The sequence below is a fragment of the Megalops cyprinoides genome, chromosome 12 (genome assembly GCF_013368585.1).
Source record: "Megalops cyprinoides isolate fMegCyp1 chromosome 12, fMegCyp1.pri, whole genome shotgun sequence".
Lineage (NCBI taxonomy): Eukaryota > Metazoa > Chordata > Actinopteri > Elopiformes > Megalopidae > Megalops > Megalops cyprinoides.
This window is the reverse complement of record NC_050594.1, coordinates 12,496,042-12,510,160: the sequence shown is the minus strand read 5'-3', so window position 1 is coordinate 12,510,160 and position 14,119 is coordinate 12,496,042. Positions and strand designations below refer to the sequence as shown.

At 44.6% G+C, this 14,119-nt stretch overlaps 1 protein-coding gene across 3 annotated transcripts; it reads right to left on the bottom strand.

Annotated features, from left to right (window-relative positions):
* Positions 1-979: 979 nt before the first annotated feature.
* On the bottom strand, positions 980-13,907 carry LOC118787235 (angiopoietin-2-like). 3 transcript variants are annotated; one of them, XM_036542721.1, is made up of 10 exons: positions 13,620-13,907; positions 8,092-8,247; positions 7,701-7,822; positions 5,775-6,007; positions 5,710-5,715; positions 5,141-5,265; positions 2,887-2,988; positions 1,885-2,051; positions 1,561-1,691; positions 980-1,140 (listed from the first exon to the last, which is right to left on the bottom strand). In XM_036542721.1, the coding sequence occupies exons 1-10, from the start codon at positions 13,905-13,907 to the stop codon at positions 980-982; spliced, it is 1,491 nt and encodes a 496-aa protein (XP_036398614.1). The 3 variants fall into 3 exon arrangements, with proteins under 3 accessions (XP_036398614.1, XP_036398615.1, XP_036398613.1); XM_036542722.1 differs by lacking the exon at positions 5,710-5,715 and adding an exon at positions 5,304-5,306; XM_036542720.1 differs by lacking the exon at positions 5,710-5,715.
* Between the last annotated feature and the right edge of the window lie 212 nt (positions 13,908-14,119).

Below are 14,119 nucleotides of genomic sequence, written 5' to 3'. Positions count from 1 at the left end.
AGCCATAGAGAGGCAGGTATTATGTAATAATACAATGTTTCTGTGTTGGTTCCCATTAGTTCCCATTTTATTAGAATTTTAATATAAATCAGGCTTACTTGTAAAAAAATACATTCTCAAACACAGTTACATATTAGAATTACACCAACTCCAAGCATACAAGTTCCCCGGTCTCTCTCTCAAAACAAGAGACATGGCACAAATGATCCACACTCTTAAATTAAAAGGTTAAACACAGATTCCCTAGTCATTATGAGGAAAAGCAGGTTATGGAAGCACTTCCACTGTTATGACTCACTGAGTCACTACACAGTTCCTCCCCATGACATCAGCAAGGTGATGTCACCAATGGTGGGTGGAGTCAGCAAAAGTCAGCCTTTGAGCCTTAACTTTGACTTCATTGTCATGAAACTATGAAGCTGTCTTGTGCCCACCCCCTTCCTTTTCCCACACCATTGCATGCCTGTATGAGCGGACTAGAGTTTATTCCTTTATTATGCCAGTATAGTCACACGATAGTCAAGTACAAGTACAATTTTTGTCTGTTATCATACCAACACCTTGTAAGCAACCACTCAGATACAGTAGTCTGTGTTAGGTGTACAATGCATGCTAAAGCATAACACATCTAACACATACTAAACTCAACAGCACCAACAGTTCTCTGTGTTCGGGCTATCATACCAGCACACTATGGTCAACAACCCCAACAGGACTCTGAGTACAGGTCATCGTTTATATATGCCTACAGTGTGTCAGTCAGTTTCCACTATAAGCATCTACTGCAAGCCACTGCATGGTTCTCTTTTGTTAAAAATAAAGCACCTCTCTGCAAAGCTGGCCCATCACCAACTCAGCCATGCAACAAGGTCAGAGCTTTTGTTTGGACCGAGAACTGTTCCTTCAGCTTTGCTGTGTTGGTCAGTGACATCATCAGCAGGTGCCTCCACTGTATCAGCAGGTCCCTCCCACTGCGTCCTCAAAAGTCCACGGGCCGCACCATCATGGTAGTCATGGTAGCCGTCATGCTGGGCCCTTTCCAGTAATACCATTTGATCCCGTTGTACCGGACCACATTGGAGGTGCCGGCATAGTATACTCCGTTCAGATTGGAAGGTCCACAGGCCTCAAACCACCAACCTGTAAAAACAACATTCATTCAATATGCTCTTGTGTCATTTCATGACAGTGGTGGTTTCTGGACTTTGTTCAGGTCAGTTTTTAATTACATGACTTGAGCCCTTGATGTGCACTTTTCCCAGGTGCTCATTCAGGGTGTCTCTAAAATTCTCAGGACTGCGGCTGACCCAGATCAGGAGGAATACTACCGATTTAAAACCATCTGATTTATGTTTTAAATTTGCAGTTATTAGTTAGAAGGTTTCTCATCATTGTGTTTGATAGAAAGAGTTTTGTTAAAGGAAAAGGCAGTGAGTGACTAAGGAAGGGAAGGAGAAGGACAGAGACTTTGAATAGGACTGGCTGAGACAGGGAAGGAGGGAGTTTGAATATAAGCAGGAGTGGGACAGGCAGTGAGTAAGATCCTCCCGTAGCAGATACCTCCTGAGGCCATCTGGGAGCACTTGCAGCTGCAGCGGTCGTTGTCTCGGTCCTTAGTGCTGAACGGCGTTCCTGGGTGGGTCAAGCTGCTGGTCCGGCCTGCGGTGCCGCTGAAACCTCGCACATGCAGGCTGAAGGGTCAAGGGTCACAGCTGTCAGCATCCCCTCAGATGGGGTCAACATTTTGCAGAATTTTCATACACTGGTCAGAACACTGTGGTGTCATCCGAAGAACAAGAAGAAAACAAAGGCCTCCTACTGGGTCAGTCAATTGTAAAGGTAACCATGTTTTATTCATGGGATGGCTGCAGTGGCTGCTGGTACCTGTAGTTCTTGTCCTCTCCGTCAATGTGAAAGTGTTCGTAAATTGAGTGAGCCTCATTCCCCTCTGCATCTCTCAGGAGGACCTGCAGGGTGTAGTCCTGGCTTGTGGTCAGCTGGTGGATGAAGTCATTCCCCGCCCAGTACTCCCCAGAGGGCTCCCCGAAACCCTATGGAAGGGACGGCAACAAGAGATGGACAAACAGAATGAAGAGAGAGGCCTGAACTCCAATTCCACTGCTTTACATGTAAGAGTCCAGAGCAGACACAAATGGACTCTGAGTCAGATAAGTGGTACGAGAGTGCGGATCTACTGAGCTCTCAATTTTATACATCTGTCCGAAATTCTAGGTTAGTCTAGAAGTACCTCATATAGCCCTCAAGGTGATCACCTTGCCACAGTTACATTCATTTTTCAGATGGATGCTTATCAAAACATTTCCATTTGAGGTATCAATATGAATTTGTTTTGGTTTAGAGGAGCGGTGTTTACAAATTCATTCCACCTGCTGCAGCCTCTACAGCGTGGACACTCAGTTGACAAAAACCCCCAGAGCGCACGACTTTATTCAGTCCAAAACTCTAGAATGTGCTGCATTATTCTTGCTGAAACTACAGGACACCCTCTCGTTTTCTCTGAATCCCCTGGTGGCATTGGCTATACTCAGCTCTCTTGCAGCGCTGAGATGCATTGTTGAGTCAAACAAAGAGCTGAGAGCTTTCCTTCCTCCATCTCCCCGTGTGTCCATTCACCATGAACTCAACGAACACCACGTCAGCTGGCACGTCTGAGTTGTCACAGAGCTTTGAGTGTTAGGAAACGGATGATTGCAGGGGTGGAGCTTTGTGTTGCTTTGAAGATATATAATACCACTGTTACGCAAAACGTAAAGGCGATTACAGCGAGGAACAGAATATCCTTGGGAAGTTCACTGTTCAAGAAAGGAGAGAGAAACAGCAGGCCCGTGCCAGGGAAAAATAAAAATGAAGCTCCTCTGCACTCACGGTTTTGTAGTCCCTCCAGCTGCGGTGGAAGTCCACAGATCCGTCCTCTCGATGCTGCAGCACCGTCCAGCCTCCACCCCTGGTCTTCATATCACAGAACACCTGTAATGACACAAAGACTCCACCTTTCACAGTGAAAACAGCAGCTTCTCAATGTCTCCCCGCTCTCTCCCTCTCTTCGTCCACCTCTCTGCACTCTTCGTTACCTTCTGCCTCTCCCTCTTATTCCTGCAGCCATCCATGGTCTACTCTTGTGCCTGTAGCTATCCATGGCCTACTCTTATTCCTGTAGCTGTCCATGGCCTACTATTATTCCTGCAGCCATCCATGGCCTACTCTTGTTCCTGTAGCTGTCCATGGCTTATTCTTATTCCTGTTGCCCCCCACAGCCTGCTCTTGATCCTGTAGCCCTCAGCTTTACCTAAAATATATTCAGACCTCCTCTTTGTCTAGTATTGCATCCTATTACTGTCACCATAGAGAAGCACGTGTTTGTCGGCATGTTTGTTTTAATAATACTTCTTTATGGATAATTTTCAGAATATTTTATTGTAGCCATCATATTTCATCATACCAAACAGAACAGATAATCAATAAAAATGGCATGCTGTTACAGGTGGTTGTAGGCCTACTGTATATTAATTGCATATTTCTGCAACAAAAAATCTATTTTAATACACAGGTTATTTTCTCAAATATTTCTGTACTTGAGCAGAAGTAATACAATTAAACACATGGGTACATTTTAAACAGCCATTATTCAGCCAACTGCATGCCTCACAGTGCTGTCCTTGATTAAGCCCCCCCCCTCGCCAATCCCTGGGACTGGGCTTGCTATGACGTGTTGCTCAACTTGCAAAGTCATCTGGAACTTTTCAGCTTTTGATCGAACCCGACACAGAGCCGCCGCGGGACTCGAAACGCTCTGGAACATTCTGCTCTCGCAGGGGAAGAGGAGATGCGTCCGAGCATCAGGTTACCACTGCTCTCCATCAGCTTCGGCAAAAACGATGACAAATTAGACTCATTCATCACTGGGTCGTGCTGAAACCCATTTCACTGATGGGACCTAATTATTTTTTTCTATATATATTTTGAGAGGGGGTTGATGTTAGGTCTCCTCCAGCCACTTTCTACCTACTTTCTTCTTTCACGTTCATCAGGTTCACTTTTTACTTTGTGATGTGATGGCTACAGTATGTAAAAGCTTGCTGCAGTATTTTTCAAAGATCAGACAAAGATCAAACATGCACTATAGGATTTAACTTTATTAACAATAATCATACTATTCATGCTTTTAATCTCATTACAAACTAGCCACTCATAAATACTATTAATGTAATGGTTGCCTTTACATTGGGAATATAATAAAATAGGTACACTTCTTGAGTACATCACCTCCTGAAATATATCACTTTCTGCTTCAGATTTTTTTGGTTTACAGTATTTTTAATTATCTGTGAAAATAATACTTCACCTGAAAAGTACCAAGGTTTGAACACTTCTACTGATCTGCAAATGGGGTCAGCCAAAAATGTACAGATTTGTGTTTAGGGAGACACATCCAAAAAACTAAATAATAGCAAACAAAACACTACAAATTAGTCTGCAGTTAGATAGAGAGGAGAAGAGAGCAGCCACAAAGCTGAATGCATGAATGCATGGCAGGTTTAGATGAAGACTGGGTGGAGATGAAAAATGCTATTGCGTCTTGTGTACACTTGCATTCATTCTCTGTTGATAGGAATAAACTAAAAAAAAAACCCAATTGTCTTGCTGTCAGTCATAGTCCTATATTCACAAGGCCCAAGACTGTGTGAGGATTAGGGTATTATGTGAGTGCTTTTGAAAAGAGCGTTACTGTGGAGCAGGTCATGGGTTGGATTGATGTGGGAGCTGTAAGTACAGGTTCCAAGCAAAGAATGAAGAGAACTGAGCAGGAGACCCCTTAGACAATCATTTTATTCTGATTCCTTAAGTCAAGTTCCCCAAACGTTTTATCACTGTTCCTCGTTTTAAAAAGGCATTTTCTTTTGAAACTACACTTCGTATAACCTTTTTGTTCTTTGAGTTTGTAATATAATCCTTGAAAGCTATTCAAGTGCTGAATGTTATCTTTAACAAGGAGGTGGGGGAAGTTTCTTGGTGCTATGTGCAAGTGTCAAATCAGGTGAGAGCTGGGCATTGAGGTGAGCTGGACATGTGTAGCTGTGGCCTCTGTTGGCGTGGTATAGAGCACCCTTCCCACCCTCACCTTGACGATGTGTGTGGAGTTGGGGAGGCGCACGTTGTAGACGCCGCTCTCCGTGATCCCAGATTTGAAGATTTCGGAACAGTCCCTGAAGCTCACTGGCTCTTCCTTGGACCGGCTGGAGATCTCTGTGAAATAGTGAGAGCAAGATCAGAAGCTCGGGGACTAGCTGAGAAGAATGAGTCCTTAGCATTTTCCCATGTTAAGATGCAATACCCCAATATTTAAGGAAGGTGATCAGGTGTGTGGCAGAAATGAGAAAAAAGACTGTTGGCTCTATCAGTCTTATGTCGAATATACTTGATATATACTTAATATACCTGAATATTTCATGAAGAATATGATTTTTTTTTCTTTGATGAGTGAGAAATGAAACTCCCCGAGATGCTGTATCAATGACCTGTTTTGCTAATTTTACTGCATCTCTTTTATATTGATTAGTTCCTCATTAAATGTAAATTATTTTCCTTGAATTGTACAGAAAATCCCCAGAAAGCATCCTGCCCAGGACTTGAACCCCGGAATCTTCCTTGACGGGCAGCGAGTTCTGAGTCTCTGCCCTTGCCTTGCACTGGCCCCTCCCTGAGCCCACACAACCCTTCCTATTGGCTCAGGACTGTGTGGGTGTGGCACTAACCGTTGCAGTGGGTGACCATGGCCAGGAGTTGCTGCACAGTCTCTGTTAGTGCCCCCTGCTGGCGCTGCAGCTGGGTGCTGTTGCGGGTGGCACTGCCCAGCTCTCCCTCGAGGTGGGTGACCAAACGGCTCTGTCTCTCCAGCAGCTGCTCTAGCTGCAGTTTCTCCTGCTGCAGGACCTGCAGCTCCTGTGCGTGCCTGCTCTCCATGGCAATGACCTGCTGCTCCAGGACACTGAGGAGAGAGGGAGTTTGGGCGTGAGAGGGGAAGACAGGGGATGGCCATTGTCGAAGAGGTCGTAGCATTGAGATGCTGCCCAGGACTCTGACACACAGTGACCCGTGGTGACCGCTGTGAGACATCTGTGAGACACAAACAAGCAGGGCTGGGTAACCCCCCCCAATAGAAAATTGCCTGGAAACGGCTGTGGGAAAGTCAGTGCCTGTGCCTTCACCCAGAAGTTAGCAGGGAAGGGGTCGACATTCATGCAGCGGGCAGAGAATTAGTGAAGATGATTACTGAAGTGCAACAGTACCCAAATAGAATAAGCTTTCTGTGGCACAGCATCGAACAAAGCTGCTACTGTCCTAACCACCAAAGCATTACAGTCAACTGTCCTCTGAACCCCTTCATAAAACCTAACGTCTACAGTCTGCCAGACAGTGCAGACCTTACCGGCACCTCAGGGAGCACTTTAATAGTGGAACACTTTACCTATATCTTGGAGCGGACTTGAACTACACTTAAGGGAAAATTTTGACTTCACTTAAGGGTACACTTTAACTGCACTGAAGGGAACACTGTAACTGCACCTAAGGGAATATTAACTCATCCTAAATGGAGACACTGGATTCCTGTTGTGTGACTTTACAGCCCTGAATAACAACCTCATTCCAGTTATTTATTGAAATAATTAGGAAGCCCATGGTGGAGCTGCTGCTGTTCTGTTGGCCCCTAAACGGAGCTCCTAAATCACTTCAAGCATAGTTTCAAGCTTTTTAAGACCTATAATGCATTTAACTGCAACAAGCTGATAAGAACATTCCACTGTCTTATCTCTGTCTTCATTTTTTACACTTCGTTCAATGCCTATGGGTTTTACTTTCTGTTTTGATCTGGTGTGTTTCTGTGTGTCCAGTCTTTCCTTTGCCAGTTGTGGAGTGTAGCACTGTATTTCGGGGGAGGGTTGGAACCCCTGGCTTTCATCAATAGATCAGAGAGGAACATTGCTCTGTAACCCTGGGTCAAGAGCAATTCCACAGTCAGAAGGACCCAATTTTTCAGATCTACTATTGAGAGATGACGCTAAAGCTGTAGCAGTACTATGCTGAAGCTGTAGAAGTGTGTCTCTATGTACTTTGCTGAATCTTAAATTTTTCATTCTCTTGTCTAAACAAGACTTCTTGAAGAGGTGTCCAAACTCAAACATCTGCATGGGGCAGGTGGTGTCCCCTACTCACTCAGTTTTGTTTTTCTGCCCATATTTGGCTCTGTATACATCATCATCATCATCATCATCACAGCTCTCTGCGTGACATGCTTATCAGCCCAGCCTCTCTGGATCCTCCCAGAGCATCCTCTGATTCCTCTCTGCCTCAGACTCATTCAGTCCCTCCATTAGCCCAAGTTTACTCCATGCTCCACCTCTGTCCCTCTATTGATCTGTGTTTACAAAATACTCCAAAACATTTTCTCTGTGGTCCTGTGCTTACTGAATGCCCCACTGCACTTGTTCTATTGGCCTGTATTTATTCTGTGCTCCACCTCTGTCCCTCTATTGGTCTGTGTTTACTCAATGCTCCAGCCCATGTTCTGAGACCACTATTATAGACAGACCCTTCCTTTGACTGGCTCTTAATGCAGAGGTGGACTGATTCCTTCTCAGACTGTTTGGCTTTTTTCTGAAGAGTCACTTGCTCAGACTGACCGGCTCTTGTCGTTGAGTCGTTGGATCTCTTGAGTCTGCAGTAGGATCTGTTTCTCCAGGTTGCTGGTGGAGAGCGAGAACTCCAGCAACTGCACCTCCAGTCTGGAGGTTTGGTTCAGAACCTGGAAACAGGAGATCAGAGTTTAATCTGATGTAACTCCATATGAAGTCACCACAGCTCAACCAAATCATAACCACTTAAGTTCACCCTCAGGCCGAATCATAACCAGAGAACTGGAGAGAACTAACTGCAAGTCAGTTCAGATTGTGAGGCGTGAGGGGATAATAATGGTGTTAATAGTAGTGTTAGATCATCGTCTTTTCATTTTAATGGGTGAGCCTCATTGCCCAGTCATCACCCTGTCATAACCCTGATGGCTTATTGGCTTACTTGAGTCTCCATGTCTGTCAGTTTGCGGGTCTGCTCAGCTGATTGGCTCAGGAGGTTGGTCCCAATCTCCAGCATGGCGGCGGTGTGCGTGTGCACAGCGCTACGCTGCATCTCCTCCATCTCAGACCGTACATTCTCCTGGATGTAGCTTTCTAGCTGCAGGTACAATATGACATTAGGTTATGCCACAGTGTTCTGCCACCAGGGGGTGCTGTTCTGCAGCCGTCCGCACTAAAGCTCTTCATTGTGACAGTAACATTTTCGGCTGAATTTGAATTTCACAAGGTGCACTGGATATAATATATTTTCATATCTGTTATGTGTCTTTTTTGAACACATAACAGATATGTTCCTCACAACAGTTCCATTCACTCTGCATTAACTGCAGAATTGTGTTAGTCATAGGGTTTCATATTTGTTGGTTCTTGTTTATATAATTCAGGACTGGAGCTGTTAGCGCTTGTTGATCCAGACAACACCAGCTACACACCCATAGAGAAAACATGAGAGAACCTTTGCCTCATAACAAAGAAATAACCCAACTGTAACAATCCCTGCGAGAGTTTGCTGTCATGTGAGAAAACTGCTCCCAATCTTTTTGAATTCTCTGCATGGGAACAGTGCTCTTTCAGACAAAATTATTTTTGTCAGACTTGGCTAGAGTGCCAAAATAAGTGTGATTTCATCATAACCTGTTCATTCAAATTAACTTGAATTTGAGCACAGCAGCAGTTCTGAACAAAAGTTTGCACAAATGATGTGGATGAGTGGAAGTGTGATCACTCTCTTGAGTAATCTTCCTCTGTTTCTATGTGTCCTTAGTTTTCAGGTTAGCTTTCCAATGGCCAGCTGTGAATGGTGTGTATGCGCAATAAAAAAATAAACTATTCAGCCTATTAACAGCTGCTGTGTAGGGATAAGCAGGTGAGGGAAAGATGACCTCTGACCCTGGTGGAATGAACCCCCATCCAGGTATACCTGCGTTAATTCAGCAAAAACACTGAGTCTTTGTACAGTCTGTCTCAACCGTTTCTGTTAACTTCTACTTCACATGAGAGACAAAAACAAGAACAACATTTCATTCTAAAAGAGGACATCATACAATCTTGAAAAAAAAAACCACTGAAAAGTAAAAATAACATGTTGTACATTTAATTCTTTGGCCACCTGCATATGTGCATACCTTTCTACCCAGCTTGTGTTGATAAGACCCATACAAAAGCACAGGGGGTGATCAGTCGTGGGACTGTAAGAAGATTACACAGTTATTTGATATTCCCAGCAGAGATGCAACACACAGATGTGTGCTACTGGAGCAGCCTGCTGGGAGTGTAGGCTCTGATCTCCTGCTGAACAGCAGAATTTCTCACAGCTTGTAACAGGCCTCTGTCCAATAAACAACAAAATAATAAGGAATAATTGTAGCAATACGTTCATTTGTGTGTTGTATATATTTCCAGGAACTGACAGCAGTGCATTAGCAATTGCCAAGATAAACCACAAGCCCGCTGTGGCCTCGTGTCAGATCTTACACATTGTCCGGTCTCACGGCTGGAGTGTACAGCTCAAGCTCCTGCAGATGGGAACATAACAATGACAGCGAATGCGTTTCTTTCTGTTTCACTGCACGCCCGCTGTTTGGATGGACTGAGAGCCTTTTTGAACATGCCACATTTTAAAACAAACAAAAGGTATATACACACCCACAAATATGTCTCAGAGATGCATGTCCAAAAATGAATTATCAAGCAATTCAACATGAATAAGCATGCAACAGGCTTCACTTCAACTTAGAGCTCAGATTTAGAGCATATTATGAAATTGTGCCATGAATTAAACTGATGTCAGATGCACCTGATCCTATTTTGAGGTGGATTACTTGTCCACTTTCATGAAAATGTGATGGAAAAGAGCAAACACACATTTGGGGAGAACAAAAATATTTGTAGTATATTAAAAGCAATATTTGCATTTTGAAGCACTTCGCAGGAGCCATGCTAAAAGGTTATGTATCATATTTGCAACAGATAAACATCATATAAACCAAAGCTGTCTTGGTTAATCCGTGCAGCTGACACAGGAGCAATGACTCTGCTGAAAGCAATGACAGCTTTGCATCGGAATGCAACTCCATCTTTATCAGAGCTTCTGATTTAAACATTTGGAGCATCTCTGCATGAGTCAAAGTAAACACACGCAGTGCGGGGCAGTTAAACACGCTTGAAGACTGCTGGAGGGTGTGAGGGAAGGATGATGGGAAACCGACATCCTGCATTCCGAAAGGAGGGTTTACTCCACATTTATTTACTAAATAAATTTTTCATGATTTTTAAGGTTCTCCACTGCCTCTATGCTCAGTTGACCGATTTCAAATTGAAAGACATAGAAAAAGATGTGGAAGTTAATCAGTTCTCTAAAACCTTCTGTTTGCTATTATAATGTCTTAAGGGAGCTCTTAAAGCCATGCTGCTAATTGATCACATCCCTGATAATGGGATGCTGTTCAGACAATAGCTGACTCCACTTCATGGAAATGTTGACATGGCCGCAACTGAAAGAACTCTCCCTTTTCTATCTGAACTATCTATCTGTCCAGTTGTCTATCTAAACTGTGCTTCTGTTCTTCAAGGAGGAGAAAACCCAAAGATGAGGTCATAGGTCACTCTGGCCCTCTGCCCAGTTCAGAAGGTAGTCCTGCATGATGAGGTTTAAAGGATTCTCGGCTGGATTAAATCAGTGAACTATGTCGTGAATAATGAAACTGGGGGTGTTCAAGCAGTCTTCAAGCCAAAATTTGTCTCTACTCTGTGGTAGACAACAACCCAGAGGAAACTCTGCTCTGTGCTGTGGACAGAGAGGTCAGCTTCTAGCAGCTCTCGCACAACTCTGTGTATAAAGTCAGAGATAAGATACTGTATCACTGCAGAGAATATTATATGTGAAGGTGTGTGTGTGAGAGACAGAGAGACAGAGAAGGAGAGCATGTGTGTACATGATGTGCACATGTGTGTGCACGTGAGACACAGCACGTGTGTGTGTGTACATGTGCGCGCACGTGTACTCGTGTACACATATGTGCTTGTGCGTGTTATGATTGTTTCCATCTGTAATAATTCCAGATCATTTATGTCAGTAGAGCTTTCAATAAAAATGTAATAGAAAGGTCTCTTCATTCAGAGCCAGTCTAGGAGCAATTGCAGGGTTATTATGGACTAAAATAAAGTGGAGCTGCAGCCTAACAGGATACAATGGCTCAGATAGCCACAACAATGAGGCTTGTTTAATAACACTATTTCAGAGCTCATCAAGCCATGCTCCTGGATAACCACTTAATCGCTCTGTGGGTTCAGAGGTGCAGAGGAAGGCGAGAAGATACAGTCACCCTTTACAAGGCTGGCTATTTTGGTGCGTCTTCCACAGAGACGTGTCAGAACGCCATACAGCATGAGGAGAGGGTAATGAGGGTTGATGGCCGTGCCTCTGACTGGTCACTCAGTGACCCCCCTCTGAGGGCCGTCGTTTTCTTATCGTCTCTCCACTTGTACGTGTTTCTGTCAGGTCTACATGATGACACAAAGCAGGCAGTGGCCTGTGAGCTCAGAGGATTCCTTAAGAGAGAGAGAAAAAATAGAAATTCTGGGAACTGGAGAGAACAGATTTGGAACACAGATGGAATTCTGGACCTGTCGCCACACAGAGATTCTGTGTAGGAACACTTCACCATGTGCCTGGGTGGGTGGGTGGCGGAGCCCAGCCTTTTTTTGGGAGAGCGGCGTCCTATTTTTTTTTTGGTCTCTGACAAAAGGAACACAGCATTTGACCGTTAGAGCATAGACAGCAGAGTCATCTGAAGGTGACAGATAATCAGCTACAGCAGAGAGATGAGAATGATAATGCCCATCCCAGATACATACTCTCATTCACGCAAACACACACTCACACACACATGCATGCACACACACACGCTCACTCACATACACACACACACCTCTCAGAAGCAGCTGTGTTCCCAGAGATCAGACTTTGAGATGCTGTGGTGAATGAAGGTGAGGCGTACAGTGAAACCTTTACAACGAAATCCTCCGGTGGGCAGGGCCTTGACAGAGCTCCTTGCAGGAATAAGCAAATTGGCACAACCCACACATGCCCCAGGGGGGACATCCATCACTGCGCACGCACATGATCTATGACTGCGCACACGTTCTGCGCACATATGAAAACAGGTCTGGACCACAGGGATATCCATCACTGCTCACACATGATCTACGGCTACACACATGCTCTGTGCACACATGAACACAGGCCTGCACCAGGGGGAGATCCATCACTGCGTAGACGCAGTACCCTGTTGTGGATGGCGGTCAGGGCCATAGAAGGAGAGAAGCAGGCGCCAGTTCCCTGAGACAGGGCTCCCCGACCCTCACTTACTCTTCCACTTACTACAGTTTATCAGCTGTTGCTGTTCCCGTGAGGCCATTATTAGATCTGAGATTTGAACATTCAGGGTAAATACTGTGATTCCAAAAAAATTAATTCATTAAAAGCACACATATGTATAATTTGTACACTCTCTGGAGGTTCTCTCAAAATGCACTTTGTTTTTGGTGTAAAGCTGGAGTTAAAACTTTGCAGTTTTCCCCTCAAAGGCATTAATCACTTCTCCTTCTTCTTCTTCTTCTAGGAAGAGCACTTCTTGCCTGGATACAATGAATTGCAGCTGTCTTGCCTTTTTTTGTTGTTTTGAAGATTCCAACAGGAGCAAGATCTCCTTGTGGTCTCAGATTTACTCTGAGACAGAAAAGAATAAACTGTCACTAAGACAGAGATTGGCCAGGCTGATACACTGCCAGTATTTTACTACTGAGAGAAAAATTTATTGCAGTGACAGCACTTTCAATGGCTAAACTTTACAGGCATTTGTTAGAAAGATAAACAGTCTGAGGAAGAGTAAAAGTTTACTTTATATGATGCAATAATTTCTGAGCTTCTCTTTCAACTTCAGAAATCACAGAGGATATCCTCAATCAAACCACAGAATTACAGTAACAGCTAACATTCTCCACCAAGCCTTAGAATTCACACAGAACATTCTCCATAAACCTTAGAATTCATTAATGAGCAGTCTCAATCACACCATGAAATATTGCATGAAATAGATTAATTGCGTAACATCATTGAAGAACAATATTTCCCTTTCCTTAGAGGATTCTTATTGGCATTCTTTAGTAGAAGAAGGACACAATATCTTAATTTGAAACATAAAGTGGCCATTGGTATTTGCATCGATTGGGGTTTGAAAATGATAACTGTTCAGGCCTTTGCAAGCATTTTGGATGGTGCTGCGTGGTCAGAGCAGCAGTGTGGAGCAGCAGGGTGTAGCAGAGGTCAGAGCAGCAGTTTTAGAGCAGTGGTCAGAGCAACAGTGTGGAGCAGTGGACACACCTGGGTGTACTGTATTGCAAGTGGTTCTGGGTAGGGCTGCCTGCAGCTGCAGTCAGTAGTGCAGTAATGACTCGCTAAAGACTTACCTTCTGCAGCCACTGGGTGTTATTTTCCATCACAGTCTCCAGGTTCTCCAGTCTCTGCTTCTGCCAGGTGGGCTCACTGGGCTCTGTGCCATCTGGGCGCACAGGTGAGTCCCTCTGGAGCGAGTTAGTCACCTGGAAGTCGCCCGCTGGACCGCAGCTCCCCACCTCTGGTAGGAGGAAGGTATAGCTGCAGGAGCCCTGCTGCACCTGATAGGTCCTCCTCTCTGAGCCAATCACGGCCACCACCACTGCCCAGGCCAGGTAGCCAATCACCAGTCTCCACCCCATTCAGGACAGGTGACTAGGAATCCCTTGAGGAATGGCCAGGTAAAACAGGAGATGGAGTGCTGTGAGCCCTTCTTTGTCCGTCTGTGTCTCTCCACTGTCTCTCTGTTCCCCACTTTCCTCACTCCCCTTGGCTCTCTCCTCCCTCTCTCCCCCTCTCTCTCTCTCGGCTTTTTTTCACTTGCAGGGCTGTTGCTCTGACATGTGGTTTATGA

Bases quoted from the DNA above. Each gene is read 5' to 3' on its own strand.
- LOC118787235 (XM_036542721.1), bottom strand. From the start codon at position 13,907: ATGGGGTGGAGACTGGTGATTGGCTACCTGGCCTGGGCAGTGGTGGTG. The intron at 8,248-13,619 runs GTAAGTCTTTAG...TTGTACCTGCAG, and splicing joins ACACCCAGTGGCTGCAGAAG to CTAGAAAGCTACATCCAGGA. The intron at 1,141-1,560 runs GTATCTGCTACG...TTGTTTTTACAG, and splicing joins CTCCCAGATGGCCTCAGGAG to GTTGGTGGTTTGAGGCCTGT.